Source organism: Mustela nigripes, chromosome 13, assembly GCF_022355385.1.
Source record: "Mustela nigripes isolate SB6536 chromosome 13, MUSNIG.SB6536, whole genome shotgun sequence".
NCBI lineage: Eukaryota > Metazoa > Chordata > Mammalia > Carnivora > Mustelidae > Mustela > Mustela nigripes.
This window is the reverse complement of record NC_081569.1, coordinates 82,339,734-82,364,439: the sequence shown is the minus strand read 5'-3', so window position 1 is coordinate 82,364,439 and position 24,706 is coordinate 82,339,734. Positions and strand designations below refer to the sequence as shown.

Below are 24,706 nucleotides of genomic sequence, written 5' to 3'. Positions count from 1 at the left end.
TGTCATTTCCTGATTTGTTATTTTAGCCAAGGTTCATTCACTTTTAAACAAATATTTATTGAATTTCTATTATGTCACCAAAACTCTTGTGGGAGCTAAGCTTGCACCATGATGGGGAGAAAAACTATATATAAATAAATTTATGACATGGTGTCAGGTTGTGTTAAGTGCTATGAAGAACAATAAGACAGGATAAAGCAGATGATGGGGTACAGTATGTATGCTTGAGCTATTTTTAGATGGGGTGGTAAGGGAAGTGACATGGGGGCAGAAATCTGAATGAAATGTAGGTGTGACCCATGGGAGTATCTGAGGGCAACTTATACTCCAGAGAGAATAAAAAGAAGGTACAAAAGCCCTGAAATGAAGGTATAAATACTGCACTCAGTCCAGCAATAGCTTATATGGGTTGGTTCTACAAACCATTACCAACAAAAATGATGCTTCCAATATAGTAACATTGAGCTATCCATTGCCCACTGGTAGTTCAGAATATGCCCACACCCTTACACCCCCACACCCAGAGCAGCAGATGGTTGAGAAATGCTAATACAGATGATTCTTTTGTCTTGTAACTCAAAGCACTTTGCAAGGGGCCATTTTTTTAGTCTGGTGGTGGAGGGCATTCCAAGAACAAGAGGAAAGATGTGACTAGTTCCTTGTCCCCCAGGGCAAATTATGACATGAGAAGCTGGAAACTCCAGACTCCTGGCTCTTTTCCCTTATTTGGAATGAGTCAATACAATTCCTTCTAGAAAGTTGTATAGTAGCTCTGAGAGGCAGGGTGGGTTCGAGGCACACTGGTAGTTTGCCTTCCCTGGAGGGTTCAGTTTATGTGTATGTAGACACTTGAACCAAACAGAGCCCTATGGACTATGGGAGCCTAGAAGTGCCATTTATTCCAGAGATCAACAACATCAAATTGGCCCTGTCCCTACTTCACTTCTTGCATTCAAGGGCTATCTTAGTCTTGTCATGAAGCTAAATCAATTCCAAGGAAAACCATGAGGTATGTGCTTCTTTTGTTAAAGGAACAGATGACGTATTTCAGTCATATTTTGTCTCTTAAAATCAAATCAATATTCAGGACACTTAAGCAGGGAGAAATTTCCCAGAAATAAATGCATTTTCTATATTCAGAAGAAATCATTTATTATTCCAGAGTTCATATAACTTCCAGGAGATGATCTGAAATATTACCAATGACTTACTATTTTCCACAGTTACAGGTGCACGTGCAGAGGTGTAGAAGTTAAGATTTTGGACTGTCTAGATCAACACACAGTACAAGTTCTATAAACATTAAACCTCACATCTGGACATGTATTGCATGCTTACTGTGGGTCAGGCATTATGGTTGTACTTTCTCTATATCATCTCACTTTATTTTACCGTACCTTCATGAAGAAGGGTCTATTGGGACTCTACAAGAGAGGAAACAGATGCTTAAACAAGTTAAATGATTTACTTAAAGAGTTAGAAATGACAGGACTAAGTCCAAATCCCTGACTGTCTGCCATCATCATGTCTGTGCTTAATCACCATTCGGTAGGGCAGTTTTCAAGAAATGAAAGTCAAACAGAGTAAGGTATTTAGAAGCCCTTGATCTATGCAGAATAAAACACCTGCTACTTGAGACCACTGGTAGCAGGAGGTGACTCTAGGGAAACAATAACTGAGGGCCTTGGCTCCTGATGTTAGGGCATTTCTCCCATCTGGTGCTGGGTCCAGAAAGTGATCAACTGTGTTTGCATTGACATCTTAGTTCTTCAGATTATATCTTTTTCCCTTTTAAAGCTTTTTTATTGGGCCAAAGTCTCGTAATGGTGAGATTATATTTAAAAAATGTTACCAGACTGAGAATATATTTATAGGGACAATGATGATAATTCTGAAGGGCATTAGTTTAAGACATTAGATATAGAAAGAGTTGTTAATTTCTGCATCAAAGATTTCATTTTGAAAATGATCATCACTTGCATTATTTGTAGTTACCAAAGTCTCAGAAAGCCAACCTGAAAGATCTCATATTAGTCAAAGATGGGATGCCTTACTTCTTTCTAAAATCTGTTTGATGAGAAATGAAGTACCTGTAAGTTAGCAACATACTTGGGCAGCAGTTACTGACATACTTAGAATTTACAGACGCTTCACAGAATGGCTAGTGATTATGCCTCTAGTTGGTAAAATAGCTAGCTGATTAGTCCTGGCAGAAATGACATATCCTGAGCTAGAACTACTGTCATGCCTTGGTAATGGGAAATAAATTCTTTAAGATCAGAAACAATGTCAGTTGTATTTAAAATGACACTGGAAACCACATTGTAATGGACAATTGTGCAGAGGTGAGCAGGGAGTAAAAAGAGATAATAGGATTTAAAAAATTTGATTTTATTGGTTCTCTCCTCTATTTGCATTTTTCATCAGGATAACCTCTGCCTGTAAGTTCTACCCTGGAAATTTTTTTCTCCTTCAATTTATTCTGGGTGTCTGGGTTGATTGAAAGGCAATAAACGTGTAGTCTTAGAAAGCCTGAATGGGTTGACTGAATTTTTGGTCTCTCTGAAAATTCATCTATTGATTTGACAAGACAGTTAGATTTTGTGCAGTTTGGAATACTGTAGTCATCATTTCAAGGCAACACAAAGCCGAAGCAAAGGCTTCAGGAGAAGTACTGGTATGTCTGGACATCTGGAACATCTCTGAATCTCATACTGGGGGAAACATCCAGATGGCACCTAGTCTGTCCACAGTTGATGAGGAGGAGGAGAGACTCCTAACTGATAAGTTTAGCTATGCTCTTAGAAATCTCCAGAGAAGGACCACTACCACACAACCCCCCGTATTAATGCTAGCCATACCTCTAAGCTACAGTTCTTCTGGTACAATTAAAATTCACTACATACAGTTACCCTTGGTTTATTTTTAGTAATCTTTGAGAAATCATGGAGGTTGTACCAGAAGGCAGGATATCACCAATATTGTTCAAGTTTTCCGAAGATAGAGCCTCAAAATGTTAACATCTGGAAAAATATTCTTTAAAGATAACTTAATAGAAAGAAAATGGTGAATCACCAAATGCCAATATGAAGTCATGACAAATGGATAGTGTTAGAGTGACTCAATTTTTAATTTTCTGAATGGGATACTCAACTGATGGTTCAAGGGAACATTGTGAATGTGGTCCATTCTGATTTTAGTAAGGTGCTGGTAAGGATGAACAACATCCTCACAGACAAGATTAGGGAATGTGAACCAGATCACAGTATGGTCATTGGGTTTATAGGTATTCCAATGGTTCCATCTAAAAGACACTAATGTTAAGTAGCAGGGTCTCTAGTGGTGTGTTAGATGACTCAGTACTGTCAACATTTTCATTGCTATCACAGAAAAAAAGAGAACATACAATTTAATTCAACTAACATGTATTGAGTGGCAACTATATGCAGTGTATGTGCTGGGTTGAGGGAAGAAAGTATAATAAGAAATCAACCAGTATCCAACATAGTATGTTGGAAAGAGGAAGACATTTGAAATCAGAAGATCTGGATATTTCTCTGTTTTGTTATTTGCCACATATGTGACCTTAGACAAGTCAATTCATATTTCTGTGCCTCAGTTTAACCTATCTTCGTGTTGGGAAATTGGGATAATTACCTAAAAGAATTATTGTGAGTTTCATATGAAACTATATGCTAGTACTTCATAGAAGGAGAGAAGATGCTTCAATGAGCATGTATTATCTCACTTGATCTGTAGGAAACTTTGTCAGGTTATATATTATGACTTCATTTTATAGTGAGAAAACTGAGGCACAGAGCTTAAATGAAATCTTAATGCTATTCTAGCACAGACGAGGAGGGAAGAGGTGCATCAAGGGAGAAGAAAAAAGGAAGTGATATTTGAGTGGTGCCATATTGGTTGTGTAAGAATTTTCTAGGTGCAAGTGTGGTGGAAAGGTGTTTTAGGAAAAGAAAACAGCATGGTCAAAAGCATAGCAGTGTGAATACGCTGATATATTTCAAGAAAGATGATTGGACAGATTTTGCTATAGCATCAGTAATAGTAGCTTCAGGAAAGAGTGATAGAGATGGTGGTAGAAAAGGTAAGCTAAGATCAGATTCTTGATTATGTTTACACTAGGAACCAGTGATGACTTAGCGCCAGATACAAAGTAAAGATCACTGTGGCTTTGGGAGGGTATTCTGGGGAGCAGGGTGCAAAATGGAATGGAGAACCTAAATTTTCTGGGAGATATTTGGGAATTTCTCACAGTAGATCCAGAAAAAGGCTTTAAGCTAGAGCATTGCAAATAGGGGTGGGTGGATTCAACCATTTTTGGTGGCACATTAAAGGGGCAGGTGCTCAGGAGAGAGAGGTTAATATCTTAGCTATTATGGATTCTATCAGCAAAGCAAACCAAGAACTAGAATTCCAGGTGACTGAACTTGTGAATAATAATTCCTATCTAGTTTGCTATCATCTTGAGAGCTGTCAATATATATGTTCAATTAAGAATACATTGCATATGAAAAGCCTTGAACTTTAAAACTGAGCTAGCTCTGATTTTGACATTGAAGTCCCAGTGATGCAACTTGCACACCTAAGTGAACAGGAGAAAACAGAGACCCATGTACTACTGAAAATAACTCTTCACTACAGATGTCATTCTTTAATATCAGGTATTTTTATAAAAAGTGTTTTCTGAGAAATACTTTTTCAGAAGATTATCTCTATCTGCATAAGGGGATCAAAATGTAATTCTTGGTTTTGTACTTTTGCAGTCTAGGAGTTGATGTTTTTTCCAACAGGACTTCCATATGCATTAACACAAAATGAATATATGGGAAGCAGAAATGAGGAGGAAGGAAGAGGGTATTGTAATTTTGGTGAAATACATTCTGGAAGGTGTACTCACTGGATTTTGTGTTTTTAATAAGTACACCAAAGATGTCCTCTTGTTAAATAAGGTTTTGTAATCCAAGATCACTGATTCACTTCTGGGATTCAAGAACTTCCCAATGCAAAATGAATTTACCTTGGGAGAGGCTCTACGGATTTAATCAAATCATTAATGGGATTTATGACACCCCAGATAAAACAAATTACTAATAAAATTAGGGGAGTGCCTTTTCCCACAAAACAGATACAACCATGAACTTGAAAAATACGATCAAGATCTAATTTAAAAGGCATCTCTGTGTTTAGAGAAGGTGAAGAGGAATTTGCTTTAGCTAATTAGCACCCTCTCATTTTTTTGCTTTTGTTACTTCCTGTCTAAATACAGGTATTCTTAGAGCTGAGGTCTATCTGCAGTCCTAATAAGGTAGTGAACCTACAAATTATTTTGTCTATTACTTATGCTTTCTGACTCTTCATATCATAAGGAGCCTGGACTGGTTACAGATATCATTTAGTTGGACATTAGCTGCAGGCAAATCCATACTCAAATCATCCCAGATGGGGGCTGGGTTTTTGTTGTTGTTTGTTTTGGGAAGAATCCGAGTGCCCCTCTGCTTCCTCAGTAATCTGTTCCTATATGTCCTAGCCAGACCCCACAGCATGGGAAGGTTTTCACTCTGTGGTGAGTTGAGAGACATTCTCAGCATTCTATAAGGATGATAGAGATTTTCTCTCTGTCTCTCTTTCCCAGCCTGGATGCTCCTCTCTGCCATCAGAGTTAGGACGTCATCATGTGTGTGGATAAAAACTCCAGAAATGACAGTGATGCTGGTGGGCATTTAGGAGTAGATTAGAAAACTGACAGTCCCAGGCTAACAGAAACTATCCTCCAAAGACAGGAGCTAAGGAGGCGACCCAATTAGTCTTTACTTCTCTAATTTCCCTGATTACATACCTCCTTTTACCCCCTGTGCTATACCTAGTAAGTTCCCCCAGACATAGACCTAATCAAGAAGGCAGAATACTGATGGCAATGCAATTTAAAGGAGAGCTGTGTTGCACGAAGATATGTGGCCGACAATGGGACCCAAACCACCAGAAGCCCCTGAGGCATAAAAAGCAGCCGGCCCGATAACGTGTTACTGTGGATTTCAAAGCAAATGAGGACAGAGACAACTGCATGTCAGCTCATGGCTGGGAAGCTTCACTGGCAAGAGGGAAACTTTCCTGAGGCCTGGGGTGTGGAAGCAACAGCAGCCTACATCACACTCTCTGCTTGAATTTGCAGATTTCGAGGGGGCACTTTTTGGGCTAGAGTTCTTGGTCGTGGGTCCCTGGGTGGGTGTTAAGAATCCCTGGAAAGAAGGTAAATGTCTGCAGATCTCCATAAATGAGGGCTATGGGACGTGCTGTGTCACAAGAGAAGGGCTGGACCTCAGGCCAGAGGATTTTCTTTTTAAAAGCTGTGATGAACTTTCCGTATGCTGAGGTCCAGCTGGTGCTGAGTTCATCTTTGGACTCTATCTGTTATGCAGTGAAGCGGAGGGTAGGAGAGGGCAGACTCTGGAGCCTAACTGCCTGGTCAGTCCTGGCTCCTCAGTAGCTACTCAAGAGATGTTGTGAACACGAGCAAAGTACTGAGGCCAACCAAAGCTCAGTTTCACCACCTTCAAAATGGGCACAATGACAGTATGTGAGATTCGAAAGAGAAAGAGAAAGTTTCTAAACATTGTACGGGTTAGATCAAATAGGTCTGATGCGGCAGGCAGAGGACCTGTCAGAGAGTCAGTGTTCGACAGGTTATGTCACTTTGGCGGCCACTCTTAAGGTCCATGGCAACAACAGTAAAGAAAGAGTGGCAGAGGAGGTGATGGACCGAGTCAGGAAAGTGTTATGTGCCAAGGTCACAGGAAAAATGGGGAGAAGTACCGTGGCCTGCACTGAGCATGACTTAACATCTCAGAGCTTTACGGGAAAAGAACAAAGCAAACCACGGTGATAAATTAAGAGGAATATTGGGAGCGTGGTGAAATTATCATCGCTATTTCTTTTTATTTGTGCTTATGGTGTGGTGGTGGGGTGATTACCAGTTTTATTTGAATGTTTTATAAGCTGTTAGATTTATTTACTGCAAACGAACAGATAAATAGGGACGTTATTCAGTTGTGTCGTGGCATGGGCTCCCCATCAGCTCTTCCACTGACTTGTAGACTCAGTTAATTAATGAGGCAAGGGCATTATGGGGCGAGGCAGTGCAGGGAGCTGGATCTGCTGGATGATTCATCTTACTGTGGGAAGAGCGGATGAATCAACTCACGTGTTCGAAGTCTTGGGGTGGGAGGGAAGGTACTAGATGGAGACCTTCGTGGTGTCTTCAGAAGGACATACCAACAGGGTACGTCAAAGGAGTAGGATCGCCTCAACATGCTTGGATTTGATGGAAACAGGAATAACTCCTCTTTTCCAATCCTGGTGTTCACGATTATACTTTTTCATAAGGTTGCCTTCTTATAACAAGGTGTCTTTAATCCTAAGCCCAAGGAGCTCTGCAAACACTGTTCTTTTTTCTTTCTTTCTTTTTTTTTAGATTTTATTATTTGACGGAGACACAATGAGAGAGGGATCACAAGCAAGGGATGTGGAAGGGGGAGAAGCAGTCTTCCCGCTGAGTAGGGAGCCCAGCATGGGGCTTGATCCCCAAACCCTGGGATCATGACCTGAGCCAAAGGCAGACACTCAATGACTGAGCGACCAAGGTGCCCCAAACACTGTTTTTCCACATTTCCATCATGGTCTATTCTCATTTACCACTCACAGGTGACATGTCACCTCCACAGGGAGACCTTCTGTGACTCTGTCTAAAGTGGCCCCCACCAGCCACCCATGCATGACCTTGCTTTACTCTCAGCATAACAGGGTAGCTTAGTGGTTCAGTGCATGGGATAAGGAGCCAGGCTCCCAGAGTTCAAACCCCAGCTCTTTCCCTTCAATGTATGACATTGGGTATGCTAATTAACCCCTAGCCTTAGTTTCTTTACCTGTAAAGTGGAAACAATGAACATTTTTTCCTTCTGGGACTGCTGTGAGGGCTCACCCATACATGTCACACCATGTCCAGCATATTGTAATACATCTGCTATGGTAGTCCTTGTAGTTTTGGACATCATCGTAATCTGAAATCACCTTTTTATTTATTGTTATTGACTCTAGCCCGTTGTTAGAATCTAAGTACCACAAAAGCAGGGACTTTTTATTGTTTAATGCTGGGTTACAGGATCTAGAACAGGCTCCAGAGTAGGAACTTAAGAGGCATTCACTGAATGAATAATCAATCTATGAGTATTTAAGAAGTGAGCTTGTCCAGTTTTCAGGCCAGGCAGCAAAAATAGTGGTCCTGAGTTGACCGAACCACAACACAGAGAGAACATGAGCTACAAGTTACCTTGCCTAGACTGAAATACGAACTATGTTTCTCCTTGGACAGCCCACTTTTCTTGTAGATTCAAAATTGTGCAGGACCTTTTGATCTCACGTTAGTCAAGTGAAAGCAATAATTTTTTATTGTTCAAAAAATTATCTCATGAGACCAAAGTATACTAAATATTGCTTTGTCAAACTATACCTCACCTTTCCCGCCCTTCTTTCCTGGGACACACCTCCTACAAACCAGTAAAAACCACTGAAAGTGAGGCACGAACAGTGACAGAACACAGGTGAAAGGAAGTCATCTTGACTTCTAGAGACAGGAATGCCAAGACTGAATCTTGCTACCACTACAGTGACAGTAACCACTCTACCTACAGCTTGCTTCCAGAATTCCAAACTTGCTCATGCTACACACATTGTGACTCATAAATGTCTTGGGTTCAGTAATGCAGGAAAAATAAAAATAGTCCTAAGGGTAGAGTTGGGTTTTTTTTTTTCCTCCACCATCTCCCTTTGTAACGGACCTTGACAGGGTAAAGCCCCGACAGGCGGAGCTGCCCGGTGCCTCTCCTTTGCTTCCAACCCTGTTAAAGGTTAAGGATGCTCCAAATTTGCCCTTCAGAAGGTAGGACAGCACAGCGAAAGGTCGTTCACGGAAGAGCCTGCTTTCCTACCTCCTTCCTTTTTCTCACTGAAGAATTCACGTCAAAGAAAGTACCCAACTCTGACTTATAGGCGGCCGCTGGTTTCTGATGACTTATATATGGTTTTTAAGCCCAATGATAATGACTCTTAACCATCCCTGACAATGCTACGGTAAGCCTGAAGAAATGAGCTATCAGATGCTCTCAACTCCCAAAATGGAAAAGGTCATGCCGGCCACATCTCTCATACATTTGGCTGCTGTGTGCCCTCCCGCATACAGTAAATATTGTTTGAGGGACTGGTTAGTGTGTTGTAAAATTGATAAGACTCAGGTTGCCCAAGGCATTTCATAAATTTCATAGGTCTTAATTTATGTTGCTATGGTAACTGAAATGGTGGAAATTCCCGAGATTAGTAGGCTTTTGTATCCTTACCCTTAAAATGATAATAATGTAGATTATGACTCCAGACATGGTCTTTGCTGTTGTGGGAACATGTGCTCTGTATGTTGAGTATTCCGTGGATGCTAAGGTATGATTGAATGTACAATAATTGTAATTTCAACTAAGATTCCTGACGCCTAACCTGATTTTCTTATTTATGTGTGTGAGTCTTGATGGCCAAAAGGTTAGGAAAACGGACTGTCTTCCTCTGCAGAGAAAGGGGGAATTTGAAGGGAGAAGCGGAATTCTTACAAGCAACCATTCTAGAACGCTCGTCTTAAGGACTGATGTGAATTTGGCTCACCTTTCCCATCAAAGGGAATTTCTATGTTGAATGCTGAAGACCTTGGTGCATTATTAACAAGTGTTTTAAGAAAAGACACTCTTTGGAGGGATTTAGTGCTTCAGCAAAGTCTGAAGTGAGAATGAGAGGATTAATGAAGCCCCTACCTTGAGACAGGAAAATAACTGAGAACCTGATGGGCTGCTCAAGGTCATAGACATTAATTACATGGACCCAAAGCAGCCAGGAAATTCAATTCAAATGACCTAGGATTGACCTGAGACAGGAGTATGTCCCTTCCCAGAGCCCAGCTTACCTTATATCCTGATGATTTGATGTGCACGCCGCGTTTGGTCAGAGTAGATTTCATTCGGATGAAAAAGGAACGTTCAAGGGTGTTGTCAGTGGTTAGCAGACTGGGGCTGGTTGACTCCACTGAAGAATACAAAAATATATACACACATGATTTAGATGTCTACACAGCCCCTCACAGCTACCGCTCAGGTGCAATCCTTGAGTTCACTAAAAATAAATGACTGATGGGTGCTAAGAGCGTAGTAATCAATTTACCTCATTTAGAAAATGTTTACTTTGCAGAAAATAAAAAAGAAAAATTAATGAATCCAAAGTAACTCCATTCCAGTTTCTAGCAGGAGAGGCCTTTTAACTTCCAGTAGCTCCCCAAGTAGGGTCTTAAGTAAGTAAGTAAGTAAGTAAGTAACAGCAGCCACCCCTCGAGGCTTGCCAGGTGCACAGGGATGGAGTAGTTGGGAGAAAGAACACCATCGATTTACAGAATCAACCAACACTGAGGCAGGCAGGCTGCTGATGGGGAGTACGGATCTCTGGCTCTTTGTACTCCCTGCAAATCCCTTCTTGTAACATTTGCCCACTGGGCAGTTCTGAGGACAATGGGACTGTATCCTGGCCAGGGTCCTTGTCCTCCTGAGCTGGTCTTTGTTGTGGGGAATGAGAAAGCATTAAGTCTTCTCAACTGACTCATGACAGAGGGCTGAGAATGGAGTGTATAGACAGGAATAAAAACCACCAACAGTATCGTCCACTGCTGTCTCTAATGACCGCTTGCCTTCCACTCCCGTTGGAAAAGGATATTAACAAATAATCATCTCCTCTCTTAAGCAAGACAGTTACTCTTTCGCTTCATACATTTGTAGACTAAGCAGAACGCTTCTTTACTTCTGAAACTTAAAAGAGTAGTTTTCAGTCTTGTTGATGTAAAAATATCTTTCTGCAAACAGGCCAGAAGGCCACATAAATCCACCTTCTGAGGGATTTTTATCCATTTAAGTGATTTCCTGCAAATATATTAATTTTGGTACTTTTAAGCCTAATTGATACTGTCTAATTTCACTCTTCTAAGCTAGTACTTTAAATTTTAAAATATTTTTCTGAGTCTAAAATTAAAAAAAAAATATCCAACAACAAACAAGATTGTTTTGAGAAGCCTAACACGAGTTTTCTCAGGGGTGGGGGTAAAGAAATAGGGGTCACAAAAGAATTTGTAAGAATTAAGCATGTACAAAAATAGTTATTAAAACACAAAGAAAAAGAGGAAAAACAAGCTTTTGAACTTCAAGAAACATATTCCATCTATTTCTAAGGGAAAGAAATACCCATTTTTTACATGAAACTTAATGCTCAGAAGAGAGAATAGGAGCTCCTATGATACAGAAACCTTACTGTTTGTGGTCTGTGGCTTTTCTTGTAGCATTCCTGTCTAAACAGGACTGTATTTTCCTGTGTTTGTGGCACTTCTGTTCTGGGGTGAGGGAGCCTCTGACAAGTATCCCTTTCTTATGGGTCTCTCTTAAGATTTTCTTTTCTTTTCTTTCTTTCTTTCCTTCTTCTTCTTCTTCTTTTTTTTTTTTTTGTTTTAGAGAGCATGGATCTGATGTCATTTTAAATGTACAGCTTTTTATCACTCGAGGGAAAAGCAGAGCTATGTTATATTTAGTACTTTCATTTCTTCTGATTAAATATGAATTACTATGAAATTTTTCTCATCATCTAACACGCCATAATACGCCAACAGCTTTTTAATACACTATATAAGCACAAACTTCTGCTCTAAGAGTTTAATTTGCCCCTCTAATCCAATCACATCAACCTTATTTCTCTTATCAGAGATTCCCATTTTGAATTAAATGAGCTCATTAGTTTTAATCAAAAGCAGAGAGATCAAAACTTAAACGTAAATGCTTTAGATCAGAACTGTCAGTCAGCCGTGCAGTTCTATTTTACTAAAACACAAGATCAGAGACCCTTAGAACCAATTTTTTCTCGTAAGGGATGCCGAGAGCTTGAAGATGCTATATCCTTTTTTTTTTTTTTTTTCTTTCCTCCCCTTCCCAAGGACAGATTATACATTTAAGGTTAGACTTCATTTATAGCAGTTTCTCATCCTGGTGGAAATGGAAAAGTATGCCAATCTGCTGTTGTCCCTTTCACATTTATTGGCACTGGTCCTCAGAGACTTGAACTAACGGGAAGCCATCAGAATCCACACCACAAACTCGGCCTTAAAAATTCAGCTCTGTTCAGCAGGATCGTGTTTGCAATAGCTGAGGAAAAATGAAACTTCCCACAGAAGTGAGATGTATTTTAGGGCTAGGGTCCTGGGGTACTGTGACCCCAGGAGAAAGGAACTGCCTCCCTCCAGAAGAGTGAAGAATTCAGGCATCATTAGAAACTATTGTTTCCAGGATGGAGAATTGCGGAGTACAACACTTCGTGGGCACGGCTGCTTCCTGCTGGGTGACAAGCTTTGTATGAGCTGTGGGGACTGAACACGATGTCCTGGGCTGACTGAGGCCCCGCACACAACAACCCCCACCCCCTTGTGTTACAACGGTAATTGCCTAAACATACAGGGGTGGCAGTAATTAAACCCAGGACCACTGGTGGGAGAGGAATGCTAAGGTCAGGTTTTGCTCCATTGAAGCTGAGATTTAAGATCTAAAGTGGTCTTTGAGCTTTATTTCCCACCATGGGGGAATGGGGAGTTGAGGAGAAAGCGAGGCGGCAACTTAGAAAAGAGACGGATTTCTGATAAAGATTTTCCTTTTCATTCCATATGACTTTCTAGTTCTGAGGGTGGGGCAGGAGTAACATGCCATGCCGCCCCTCTCAAAGGGACACGTAACAAACTCGTTCACAGCACACGCTGGCCTTGGCCGTGCTTCCTTCAAGGGCTAGCAAATACACGCTGGTCATCCCAGCTCTGACAATGGCGGCTCTCTTGTGAGAGATGTGTTAGGTGCAGGAGACAGGCAACAGTGGTAGCTTTCCAAGAGAAGCTATCGGAGTGTCTCGGGTGAGAAGCAAGATTTTGATGAGGGTTCTCTCAGGAGAGAGTATAGCTTTGGTGATGTGCAACGTGCCTGTGGCATTGAATAGAAAATGTGTGTGTATACACATGTGTGCATATATGTATGTGTGTGTATGCGTGTGTGTGAAGAGGACAGGGTGGTAGGAGAGGGGTCCTTAAGATTGTGCCTTACAGAGACGGAGGGCTAGTCTATGCCAAAGAAGCATTTTAGAGTGTTTTCTAGAGATCAGATGCTTTCCTGTCAGCTTTTTTTTGAGGCAGGCCATGATTGCGGTGTGCTCTGATAAGAAATTTGGGATTCAGAGAAGCTCCGTCCGCTGCCGGAGACAGAGGAGAAATTTATGGTTGAAACTGGATTAAGTGGTCAAAGCCCAGATAGGGCCAGTTTTGACCCATGCGTTATAAACAAGGAGCTGGAAAACAAAACACAAACGAGACCCACACAACTCAAAGTGAGATAAAGAAATAGACTCTCTTTAGCTGAATCTCAAGGGCCTCAACTTTTTAATAAATCTAAGTTATCTCGGCTCTTGAAATGTCAGTTTTTGCATATTTTGTAAAATTTACAGAACAATTTATAGCAAAGTTGTAATAATTTTTATGTTGGCAAATGCCACCATAATGTGAAATCATATCTGCGTTATTTCACATTTGTTTATGAATCCCTGACTAGAGCTGTACTTGCTGCTTCCTTATTAGTATCTAGGGGCAGGAGGTGATGGGGAAGCTCAAGGAAGAGGAGGAGGTAGCTGGGAACCATCTAGTTCTACTGGCTAATCCTAGGGCCAGGTCCACCTGAACACTTCCAGGACTTTTTCCAGGGTCTCTGCAAATAGATGGGGCCCCAGCATAAAGAGGAGCTTTCTTTTTCATACACTATATAAATGTTTTCAGTGCAACTCCACGTCAGAACCTTCAACTGCCACCAAATCTTGCTTGTAGGAGGGAAGGACAAGAAAAATTAAGTTTTGAGAAAACCTGGCTGCTCTTCAGTTGCGAACGAAAGACGTATTTTTCCTTTGGAAAGAGAGGTGTATCGGGCTAGGCTGCTAACACATGTAGTTAAATATATTCTTTTCCTATTTTATTGCCTAAACGAATCTCTCCTTTTTCAGAGGTTCTGTGCATATAGGACAAACCAAAGTGCAAACAACCAAAAGGGCTTTTACAAGGGAAGAGACATTGGTTCATTTTGCAATTACCCCGATGAAGCCAAATTGTTTCATTGTCGTATTCTGTTAGCTTTGTTAGATACTGATATATTTTAGGACTTTTGAATGAGTAGGTGTCAAGTATGTGGCAAGTTGTTTCTTTTCTTACAAAAGTTTTCCTGTTCTTCCTCAGCCCCTTGGAAGTTATCTATAGTTATATGGATTTCTCAGGTCAAGGAGATGTGAGCCTAAGTCATGTGTCGCTTCTAGGTGGAATCTTTGAAAAGAGCCAGTCTCTTCATAGAAAGAGGTCCTTTCTCTTTCCTTCTGCCACGGTAACTGTCAACATTTCAGATGGTGCCTGCCCTATTATCAGCCTCGGTCTTGGAAATAAGATAGCGTGGGACAGAACCCACAGCGGACCCTCACACAAACAAATTTTTGTTACAATTTTGGAATCATTTTTTTTTAAAGATTTTATTTATTTATTTGACAGAGAGAAATCACAAGTAGACTGAGAGGCAGGCAGAGAGAGAGAGGGAAGCAGGCTCCCTGCTGAGCAGAGAGCCCGATGCGGGACTCGATCCCAGGACCATGAGATCATGACCTGAGCCAAAGGCAGCGGCTTAACCCACTGAGCCACCCAGGCGCCCCTTGGAATCATTTTTTACTGCAGTATAACTTTACTGCAGTATAACAGCCCATAACAACCCATACTGACTGGATACAAATATTGGATCTTTATTATATAAAAATGTTGTTGTCCAAGTCTTCCAGATAGTCAGTGGAAGAGCAAACAGACATGACATATGTTTGTCTGACTCCAAAGGTTGTGATTTTGCCAAATACCGCCCTAAGATTTATTTAAATCTTCATTGTATGTCTCATGCTAGGCATTCCAGGGCAAAAATGCGGACACAGGTCTAATCTGCATCCCCTTTACCACCTACGGTGGTTCCTTGTTCCCAGAGTTACATAAGTACATATATGTATTTACCTATGTCTAATATATTCAGGAGCTACTATTAGTTAAACGCTGACTTTCATGTAAGAAGATCTTCCCAACCTAGTTTCCCAACAGTAGGACAACCGTGGTAAATAAATCTTGTCTCACAGATAGTATCACAGCAGATTTTACATTCTTCCAGGATGACAAGTGTAGTCATTTAAAAACGCCATAAATTGTTCAATATTCCTGCTTCCAAAAGGAAGGGTGAGCTAGACTTGGCGACCTACTTCTAATAAATAGCAAATGGTGGAACTGGTGGACTATGACTCAGTCACGACAGGAAGAATGGGTTCTTTTTGGCTCTCTCCTGGGTCATTCACTCTGATGGGGGCCATCTGCCATATTGTGAGGACACTCGGGCAACCTGGTGGAGAGGCCAGTGTTGCAAGGAATGGAGGCTTCCTAGTGAGTCACGGTCACATGACTGACCTTAGAAATGGACCCTTCTGCCCCAGTCAAGTCTTCAGATGACTACGCTCTGAATGATATTTTCATCGTAACTTCAGGGAAGATCCTGAGCTTAGAACTACTCAGATTAACCATTACTGGATTCCTGACCTGTAGAAAACATGTGAAATAGCTTTCAGCAAAAATATTTGGGGTGATTTGTTATGCAATGATACATGACTAATACAACACCCACATCGACCCTCTTTCTGGAAAATTCATGGCCTTGCTTTGGCGTGTGACAACAACTTGGGTAAAACTCCTGTAATAGTGAGAAGGAATGCTTTGCCTACTGTGCCTGTATCTGGTGAATTCACATATGCAAGAAACTCTACCTGCAATGCTGATTTTTCTTAGCAGAGTTTGTGATTTCAAAGGTAAATGCTCAATTGATTTTTTTTAAATGTGCGATTTACAAAAGATGCTATAAACAGTGCCATCTACAAGATTGGGAGATCTTGAAAGGCAGGCCTGATGTCTTGCTTGTCTATTAGGTGGTATCTATTCCCTGCTCTCCTCCTGCCTCCCTTACCCACCTCCCTTTGCCCCCCACCCTGGGAGCCGCAAGTGCCCAGCATAGTGTTTCACATAAGTAGTCACTCCGTGTGCATGCAGAATAAATAATTAGATGCTTTCTTTTAAGAAGCCATGGCATGCCATGCTCATGGAATGTCTTGGCCCAAGACTTGGTGTTTTGTTGTTGTTGTTGTTTATTTGTTTCTGAGGAGAGGGAGTTCTACGCCTCTCATTGTATTCATCTCCAAGGCATGTTCTGCAAAATATTTTGAGCCATGTGGTTTGGTAGTTGAAAAAGGATGGGCCCGATTTCCCCCAGAATTAGAGAATACTTCGTTCTGTTTTTGAGAGTTGGCCTTCATCCCACTGGCCTGTCCTCTACCATGTGCCAGGCAGCTTGGAAGGGGAGAACAGGCTTCAGTAGACTAGACTGAAATCCTTGGCCATGGAGGCAAGGCAGTGCCCACCATTTTCTGTGAACAGGCACTGCATCACCCTTTGGGTGCCATGCAAATGCAGTTCTAGCCCGTGAGCTCTGGCTCGGCAATCAGCCCCTGGTTCTTGCTCTGGAGTATGACCAAAAAAAACCCCAAAAACAAAAAAACAAAAAAACCTCCAAAAAACAAAACAAAACCCACCAAAAAACAACAACAACAAAAATCCCTGAATTTATTTAAGTCTCATTAGAGCCGATTCCTGCTCCCACTCAGTCGTGAGTCTTCAGCCTTGTTTAGAAACTTGTGAATCATTAACTGAAACTCTAGAGCATAGCTGTGAAAATAATTGTGGTTCAATAATGATGTAATAAACTTTTTTCAAAGTCACATTAAGGATAATCCGCCAAAAAAAAAAAAAAAGAAAAAATAATAATCTGCCAACCCGTGCCACCTGTCAGCACACACTCGCTGGCAATATCTGCTTGCCTGGGATGAGAACCACGACGCATAAGGTTGCCTTTCAGGTTTCCTGCGTCTGGCAGGGGTTGCTCCTCGGTGAGGTTGTCCCCCGAGGGAGAGGAGCGTGTTCGGCTACCGCCTGCTGTTCTGTACTTGGTGTGTGGATGATACTGCTCTGGGGAAATAGACTCAGTGTCAGAGTCAAGCTGCTACCAGTGGGTATTTCTGTCCATGACTACGAAAGCCCCAGGAAAAGTTCAAGGGGAAAACCCGGGCAGTGTAAAGATGGCCTTGGAGAGTACAGGGCATCCAGTGTGGCCTGCTCTGCACTCCCAGGAACAGGCCGTACGAAGGCTGCCAGCAAGTGTTTTAAATCTTACCGGAGACGCCCTATAAATGTGGCCACTTGAGGGATCTATTCAGGGAGAGAAATATGGCGCGTCCTCCCCGGATGCTGTGGGATTCCATTACCAATATTGCATATGGGATCGAGTGTGGCAATGCTTTTATCACGACTATAAAGTGGTTACGAGCCAATTCCTCATATAAAACATACTCAATAACATTGAGGCTCCCCCTCCCCCCTTTTCTGTTTCCTTCTTTTATTTCCTTCCTTTCTTTTTTCTCTCTTTTCCTTTCCTTTTTTTATTTTTTATTTTATTTTTTATTTTTTAAACAACAAACATGATGTCAGACAAAGGGCATCAGGACTTGGTCTTTTGTAGTACAAAACAAAATAACAATACGTAAACACCTTTGTGAAGGCAGCTCAAAACCCCATGTTTTCTATTAAAAAGTCATGTTCAATCTTCACTGTTGATAGAACCGAATAGCTAACACAGAGAACATTGTATATCAGAAAGGTCAATAGTTATTATGAGCTACAAATATATTTTTTTCCATCCTTCAGGCTGTTTAGCGCATATCACAGCATGAGCAGCTGTCTCCTTTAATGCTTTTAAAATTAGAATCCCAAAGAGGAAGAAAAAAATTATGGTTGCAATGATTGCTCTTTGCTTTTGTAAGTTTACTTTAATATACTATTTTATATACATGAGTCTCCCATGCAGCCCATCCATGGGGCAGGCACCGGTTGCCAGGACCAGGTAGAACGGCCATGTTTATTTTCTGAGCATTCTGGCCAGATCTCCATTTCAGGAGCAAATGTGGGCAACACACTATGTTGTAAAATGGGGGGTATAGACAGGAGTCAGGTGGCAATGGCACTTGCAAACACACACATATGCATTTTGCCTTTAAAGCTCTGTGACTGACTACAGCAGTGCCATGGGATGAGAACTCGGCATGGAACCCAGTATGGAACCCAGCTGCCGAATCAGGCGGTGATTTGAGCCATTGATACACAGACATCGAATGTAGGCCTCTCAGCTGGGAGCACACCTTTTGAGGTTCTTTTTTTCAAATTTTATATTAGCAATTTTATTGTTAAACAGTTAAATATTATGGGCTTCAAGCCCCACAAAACCTGAAACTACCCTTGCTTCTGAGCATCTTATATATTTATTAACATATAATATATTATTTGCCCCCGGGGTACAGATCTGTGAATCATCAGTCTTAAACAACTCACAGCACTCACCATAGCACATAACCTCCCCAATGTCCATAACCCAGCCACCTTATTCCTCCCAGCCATGCCCAGCAACCATCAGTTTGTTTCCTGAGATTAAGAGTCTCTTATGGTTTGTCTCTCTCCCAATCCCATCTTGTTTCATTTTTTCCTTCCCTACCCCTGAAAACCCCTACTCTGCCTCTCAAATTCCTCATATCAGTAAGATCATATGATAATTGACTTTCTCTGACTGACTTATTTCGCTCAGCATAATACCCTCTAGTTCCATCCACGTTGTCACAAATGGCAAGATTTCATTTCTTTTGATGGCTGCATAGTATTCCATTGTGTATATATACCACATCTTCTTTATCCATTTATCTGTTGATGGACATCTAAGTTCTTTCCATAGTTTGGCTATTGTAGATATTGCATCACCTCCTTTTAAGGATTTAAAGGTGGCTCTTTGGCCTGTCCCTGGAACTTTTTGCCCATACTCAGTGAACAACCCTAAAAGACAGGATGAGGTTTTAAAGTAGCCCATCTATGCACCTGTCAGATGTTTTATTATCACTCCCTTAGTTCTTGTTCAGTTATTTAAATACTGAGTATCTACAATGAGCTAGAGTTATTTGTAAATGCAAGTGCTTACATCTTGGAGAAGGGGAAATAGGTAGAAACTTCTGGCAATGATGAACCCTATAAAGAAGAGAAATGAAGAGTAAGGGGTTGGAGAGCGAGGTGGAGTGAGGGTTGGTTGGATGGACACAGGGGGCTCACTGATGGGAGCGCTTTGGAGAAGACAAAAAGTCACGTGGATAACTGAGTGAAGATGCCACACATACCTCACACTGTAATTTCAGAACATCGGGTTGGTAAAAGGCTTTATAGAAAACCATTATTTGGATAGATGTGTCCTAGTGACCAATTCTAGACATGTTATCTTCTGTGGTTTTTTTCTGGTCCAAAATTAAAATAAGTGCAATACAAAAGACAAAGAATTTAACACGTAGGAAACCAGTAGAGGAATTAGTGGACACAATTGTCCAGAGTGTTCCTTGTCCCTGGATGTACCCACCCGCATTGTTCATTCTTCCGGCAACTCCAGAGGGAGCAGCTTCAGGACAGAAAGGGGAGGAAGACTGAATAAAAAAATGACTTCCTTCTCTTTGGTGAGTTTTTGTAATGAAAATAAAGAGTTCTGAGCATGTTCACTGATCAAGAAGACTGAACTTAAAGGTGTATACACTGACAATGCTCATTGAAGAATTTAAATCCTAAAGGATATTTAATCAGTGACTGAGAAAGACAAGTGAATCTCTGAAATGAGGGGGAAGAAAAAAAGGAGGATGTGAGAGAAAAAAGAGAGGGTCGGGGAAGAGAGAGGAGTGTGATGGGAATGGCCTTGAACATCTTTTTTTTTTTTTTTTTTAAAGATTTTATTTATTTATTTGACAGAGAGAGATCACAAGTAGGCAGAAAGGCAGGCAGAGAGAGAGAGAGGAGGAAGCAGGCTCCCTGCTCAGCAGAGAGCCCGATGCGGGACTCGATCCCAGGACCCTGAGATCATGACCTGAGCCGAAGGCAGCGGCTTAACCCACTGAGCCACCCAGGCGCCCTGAACATCTTAATTTCAATAGAGGATATGGGAGATGAGAGGATTTTGAAAGTGAAAGCAGATACCTAGCAGCCCATGCGGGCAAAGCAATTGGACTGATAGAAAATAAGTAGTAAGACTTGACAGTGCCTGGAAGTTGCTTAATTTTAAGAGCACCAATTTTCTGGGGTACCCTAATAACAGTGGCTTTGTGGTCTTTCCAGGCAGTGCTCAGGATCGGGAACTTTTCCCAGGGATGGGAGCTGGCCCGATGGGAAGGAAAGTCCCTAGAGTGAGGGATTGCCAAGGGTTAAAAGCAAGCAAGTGAAAGGGACAGAGGGATGGGCTGGGGAAGAGAAAAGGGTAATAGGGTGGTGACCTGGGGGAGGCCACCAGGAAGGGGGAGGTCTGTTCAGAAGGGATTTGTGAGGATGCTGTTTATGGCTTTTAAATAAGTTTATATCCCTCTCTATTCTCTCTATGCTTATAGGAAATTTGGAAAGTATGAAAGAGTAAATCAGAAAATTAAAAAAAAAATCTCTACAACTTTGTCACTCATTTATAGTCACTATTAAAAGGGATGTTTTTCTGCAGTCTTATTTACTATTTATTTATATACTGATTTCAAAATCGGGACCATTTTTAAATAAAAGTCATGGCTCACTGTGTGATAATAGCAGTACTTTTATTAGACACTGTTTGGGGGAATAAAAGGATATTGGAGCTCTTGGTTGCAAACCTGCTTTAAAAAAAACCAGAAATGAGTGTATCTGCATTTGCCCATATTATTATCACTTCAAACATGCTCTTTTTACTGGCTATGTAATGTTCCATAGCTTGGTGATGAATTTTTTTGAAATGAATCTTCCTTCAACTTTCTTATTATTTCTTAGGGTGGATTTCTAGAAGTGGTATTACTAGATTTAAAAACATGAGCTAGCTTGCTTGCTTTCTTTCTCACTTTCACACTTTATATTTCTTGTCTCTCTCTCTCTCTCTCTCCCTCCCTGCCTCCCTTCCTTTCTTCTTTTTTCTTTCTTTCTACAAAAAACTAATGTGTACAAATTTATTTTGCATACAACTTTGCAGAAAAGTTATGCTTTATTTATATTTAATCAACAGTGTTTGATAGTGTTCATATTGATTGCCATATTAAAATATTTGTTTTCACTTGATTAAAAAAAAATTAGCAGAAGAGTGAGAGAAGATACTTTACTGGGGTCTTCCTGAAAAGGTGTACGAAAACACCTCACATGTTTAATATGCATTTCTATTTCTAATAAAGTTGAAAGATGTTTTAATCCATACTTACTGGCCATGTGAATCTTTTTCAATGAATCCTGCATTTATGTCCTCTGTTTTCCACTTGGGTTTTTAGTATCTTTCTTATCAATTTGAATGAGATAGTTTCCTTTACTAAGAATATTATATTTTTGAATGCCTTATTTATTTAGAGAAGGGGGAAGGACAGAGGGAGAGAGAGGTCTTAACCAGACTCCGTGCTGAGCACAGAGTCCAATGCAGGGCTCATGACCCTGAGATCATGACTTGAGCCGAAACCAAGAGTCAGATACTTAACCAACTGCGCCAGCCAGGTGCCTCATGGAAATTATTTTTGACATATTCTTGTAAATATTTTCCCATATATTTGCATTTCCTGTTTGTAATGTTCACCGATACATGTTTTTAAAATTTATATTGAGAATTCTATGTTTTTCCCTTTGTGACTTCTTTTTGTTGCACTTATATCTTAGAAAATTTTTATCTTTTTTTTATACAGATGTTTGGCATGTTAAAAATGAAGCATGGTTAAAGGTCAAGGGATGGTTACACCAATGGGTGGCTGAAGGCAAGTCAAAGAATGAGCTTTTCGAGTGTGGCCGTCAAGGAAGTGTGTGTGGAGTAGTTAGTCATTCTGGAAACTATCATTCTGGCAACTGTTGCTTCCTTGAAGAGATTTCCACACAGGAAGACTGCAGAGCATGAGTGGATGCCATTGAGAACAGTAGGTGAGTGATGTGGCTGTTGACAGTTGATGGCACTGAGAACAGGTAAAGATGGTCCCTTTTAAAAAATTTTTAAGAGGAAATTTTGAAGTGATGATATTGGGGGAAACGGTCCAGAAGTGGCAGTGGAAACGAAGCATGATGGCCACGCCTCTTTTGCACCAGAGAGTCAGAAGCATAGGAATCGTGGCGTCTTTAAGAAAGAGTTTCAAGAGTGGTGGCCTCCAAGAGAGAATGATTTTCATAAGCGTGAAGAGGCAGAAGTGGGGCTTGTGGAAAAGGTGATGGCTCTAGCACAGTTTAGTTCTCATTAGGGTCCCAAGTAAAATACAGGAAACCTTACTAAATTTGAATTTAAAATAAACAATGACTTTTGTTTTCAGTCTCACCCAAATGCTGCATATACATTTCAAATTTAACCGAGAGTCCTATATTTTTATTAGAGAAATCTGGCCACTCTTTCCCTAGAAGAATGAGCAAGGGTTTTGCATGAGAGCTGTCATGTTATTAACAGGAATGAAGACTGCAGGAGTTTGGCCTGAGATACATTTGTTTGACATAGAAAAAGTTCTGAATGCTTGAAAGTTTCCCCTGGAGAATGTTAGAGAACTAAGCAATGATTGAAAATTCAAGGGAATGCTGGTATAAATATGTGGCTTTTTTGAAATTTGCCTTCTCAGAGATGGGGTCTAGCACAATCACCATTTTAAAAAATTAAAATGTAACTGACATACAATATCCCATTAGTTTCAGGTGTATACCATAGTGATTCAATGTTTGTGTACATTATGAAATGATCCCCAGTGTAAGTCTAGTAACCAGCTATCCTTGTATAAAGTTATTACAGTATTATCATCTATATTCTCTATGTTGTATTTTCATCCTCATGACTTACTTTGTAACTGGAAGACTGTACCTGTTAACTCCCTTCACTGGTTGTGCCTTCCCTCCAACTCTTCCTGCTCTGGTAACCAACAGTTGGTTTTCCTGTGCCTAGGAGTCTGTTTCTGTTCTGATGATTTTTTTTTTTAAGATTTTAGATATAACCCAAATCATATGGTAGTTGTCCTTCTCTGACTTTTCTTGTTTAGTAAAACACCCTCTAGATCTATCCATGCTGTTCCAAATGGTGAGATTCGATTCTTTTTTTCTTTTTTATGGCTGAGTAATATTCCTGTGTGTGTGTGTGTCTCACACACATACACACACACACACACATCTTTATTCGTTCATGTGTCGGTGGACACTTAGGTTGTTTCTGTATCTTGGCTAACATATCTAATGCTGTAGTGTACATATGGGTGCTTATCTCTCTTCAAATTAGTATTTTCATTTTCTTTAGATAAATACCCAGCTGTAGAATTGCTGGACTATATGGTGGTTCTCTTTTTAATTTTTTGAGGAACTTCCATACTGTTTTCCAGAGTAGCTGTACCAATTTACATTCCCACAAATAGTTCCAAGGGTTCCCTCTTCTTCACATCTTCACCAATGCTTGTTATTTTTTGTCTTTTTGATTTTCGCCAATCTGACAGCAGTAGGGTGATATCTCATTGTGATTTTGATTTGCATTTCCCTGATGATGACTGATGTTGAATAGCTTCTCATGTGCCTATTGGCCATCTGTATATCTTTGGAAAAAATGTCTATCCAAGAGCTCTACCTGTTTTTTAATTGGGTCATTTGTTTTTATAATAAGTTGCATTAGTTCTTTATATATTTTAGATATTAGCCCCTTATTGGAAGTAACCAGTTTTTATTTTCATGTGTGTGTGTGTGTGTGTGTTCTGGGGATAGAGGACAGTCTGGGTTGGCAGGTCTCCATAAATGTCTCCTGAGTCAGTGTATTCCTCTCATTTATTATTTTTTTTATCATAGGGGAGAGATCTGAACAGCTAGAATTTGTTGCTTTCATTATGGCTTTAGTCCAACATGTCTTGAAGCAGTTATTTTTCAAAATGTTTTCAGTTAGAAGTATGATATCAAATCCATCATCAAGAAAAGATTGAGGCTTATTGGAGAATATTCTAGTAACATTATTTATAGTTGTAGTAATTTAGGGGAGCCAGAAGTGGGAGATAGCCCAGTAATTATCTATAACTTACTTTGCTAATGAATATCTATCTTGACATCTTATAATTAAGCAAATTTTCCTTTTACTTATGATCCCAGTAAGTTTCAGGGACTACTGTTCCAGCTTAGCACCTAAACAAAGTTTCCTAATCCTTTGGCAGAAGTATTCCTGCTTTCCTAGGAGGAAGACAGGGCTTCATCATTATAATTTTGGTCAGCTAATAGGTCTGTAGGCATCATAATATATGTGCCGGCATCATTTCCATATCTGAACTCAATGTTAGGTCATTTGTATATTTTCTTCAAGGCTATGCATAAATCTTACCAAGTGGTGGGGATAAAAAAGCAGACATTTTTTTAATGACTCCATATACATAGTTTGCAATTAGC

General features: G+C 40.5%; 1 protein-coding gene across 6 annotated transcripts in view; it reads right to left on the bottom strand.

Annotated features, from left to right (window-relative positions):
* NPAS3 (neuronal PAS domain protein 3) overlaps positions 1 to 24,706 on the bottom strand; it is an 841,582-nt gene that overhangs the window by 56,020 nt on the left and 760,856 nt on the right. For all 6 annotated transcript variants that reach the window (XM_059373060.1, XM_059373061.1, XM_059373062.1 and 3 more), the window contains one exon: positions 10,016 to 10,134. In XM_059373060.1, coding sequence (XP_059229043.1) covers positions 10,016 to 10,134 — 119 coding nt within the window. The remainder of the gene's footprint in view (positions 1 to 10,015; positions 10,135 to 24,706) is intronic.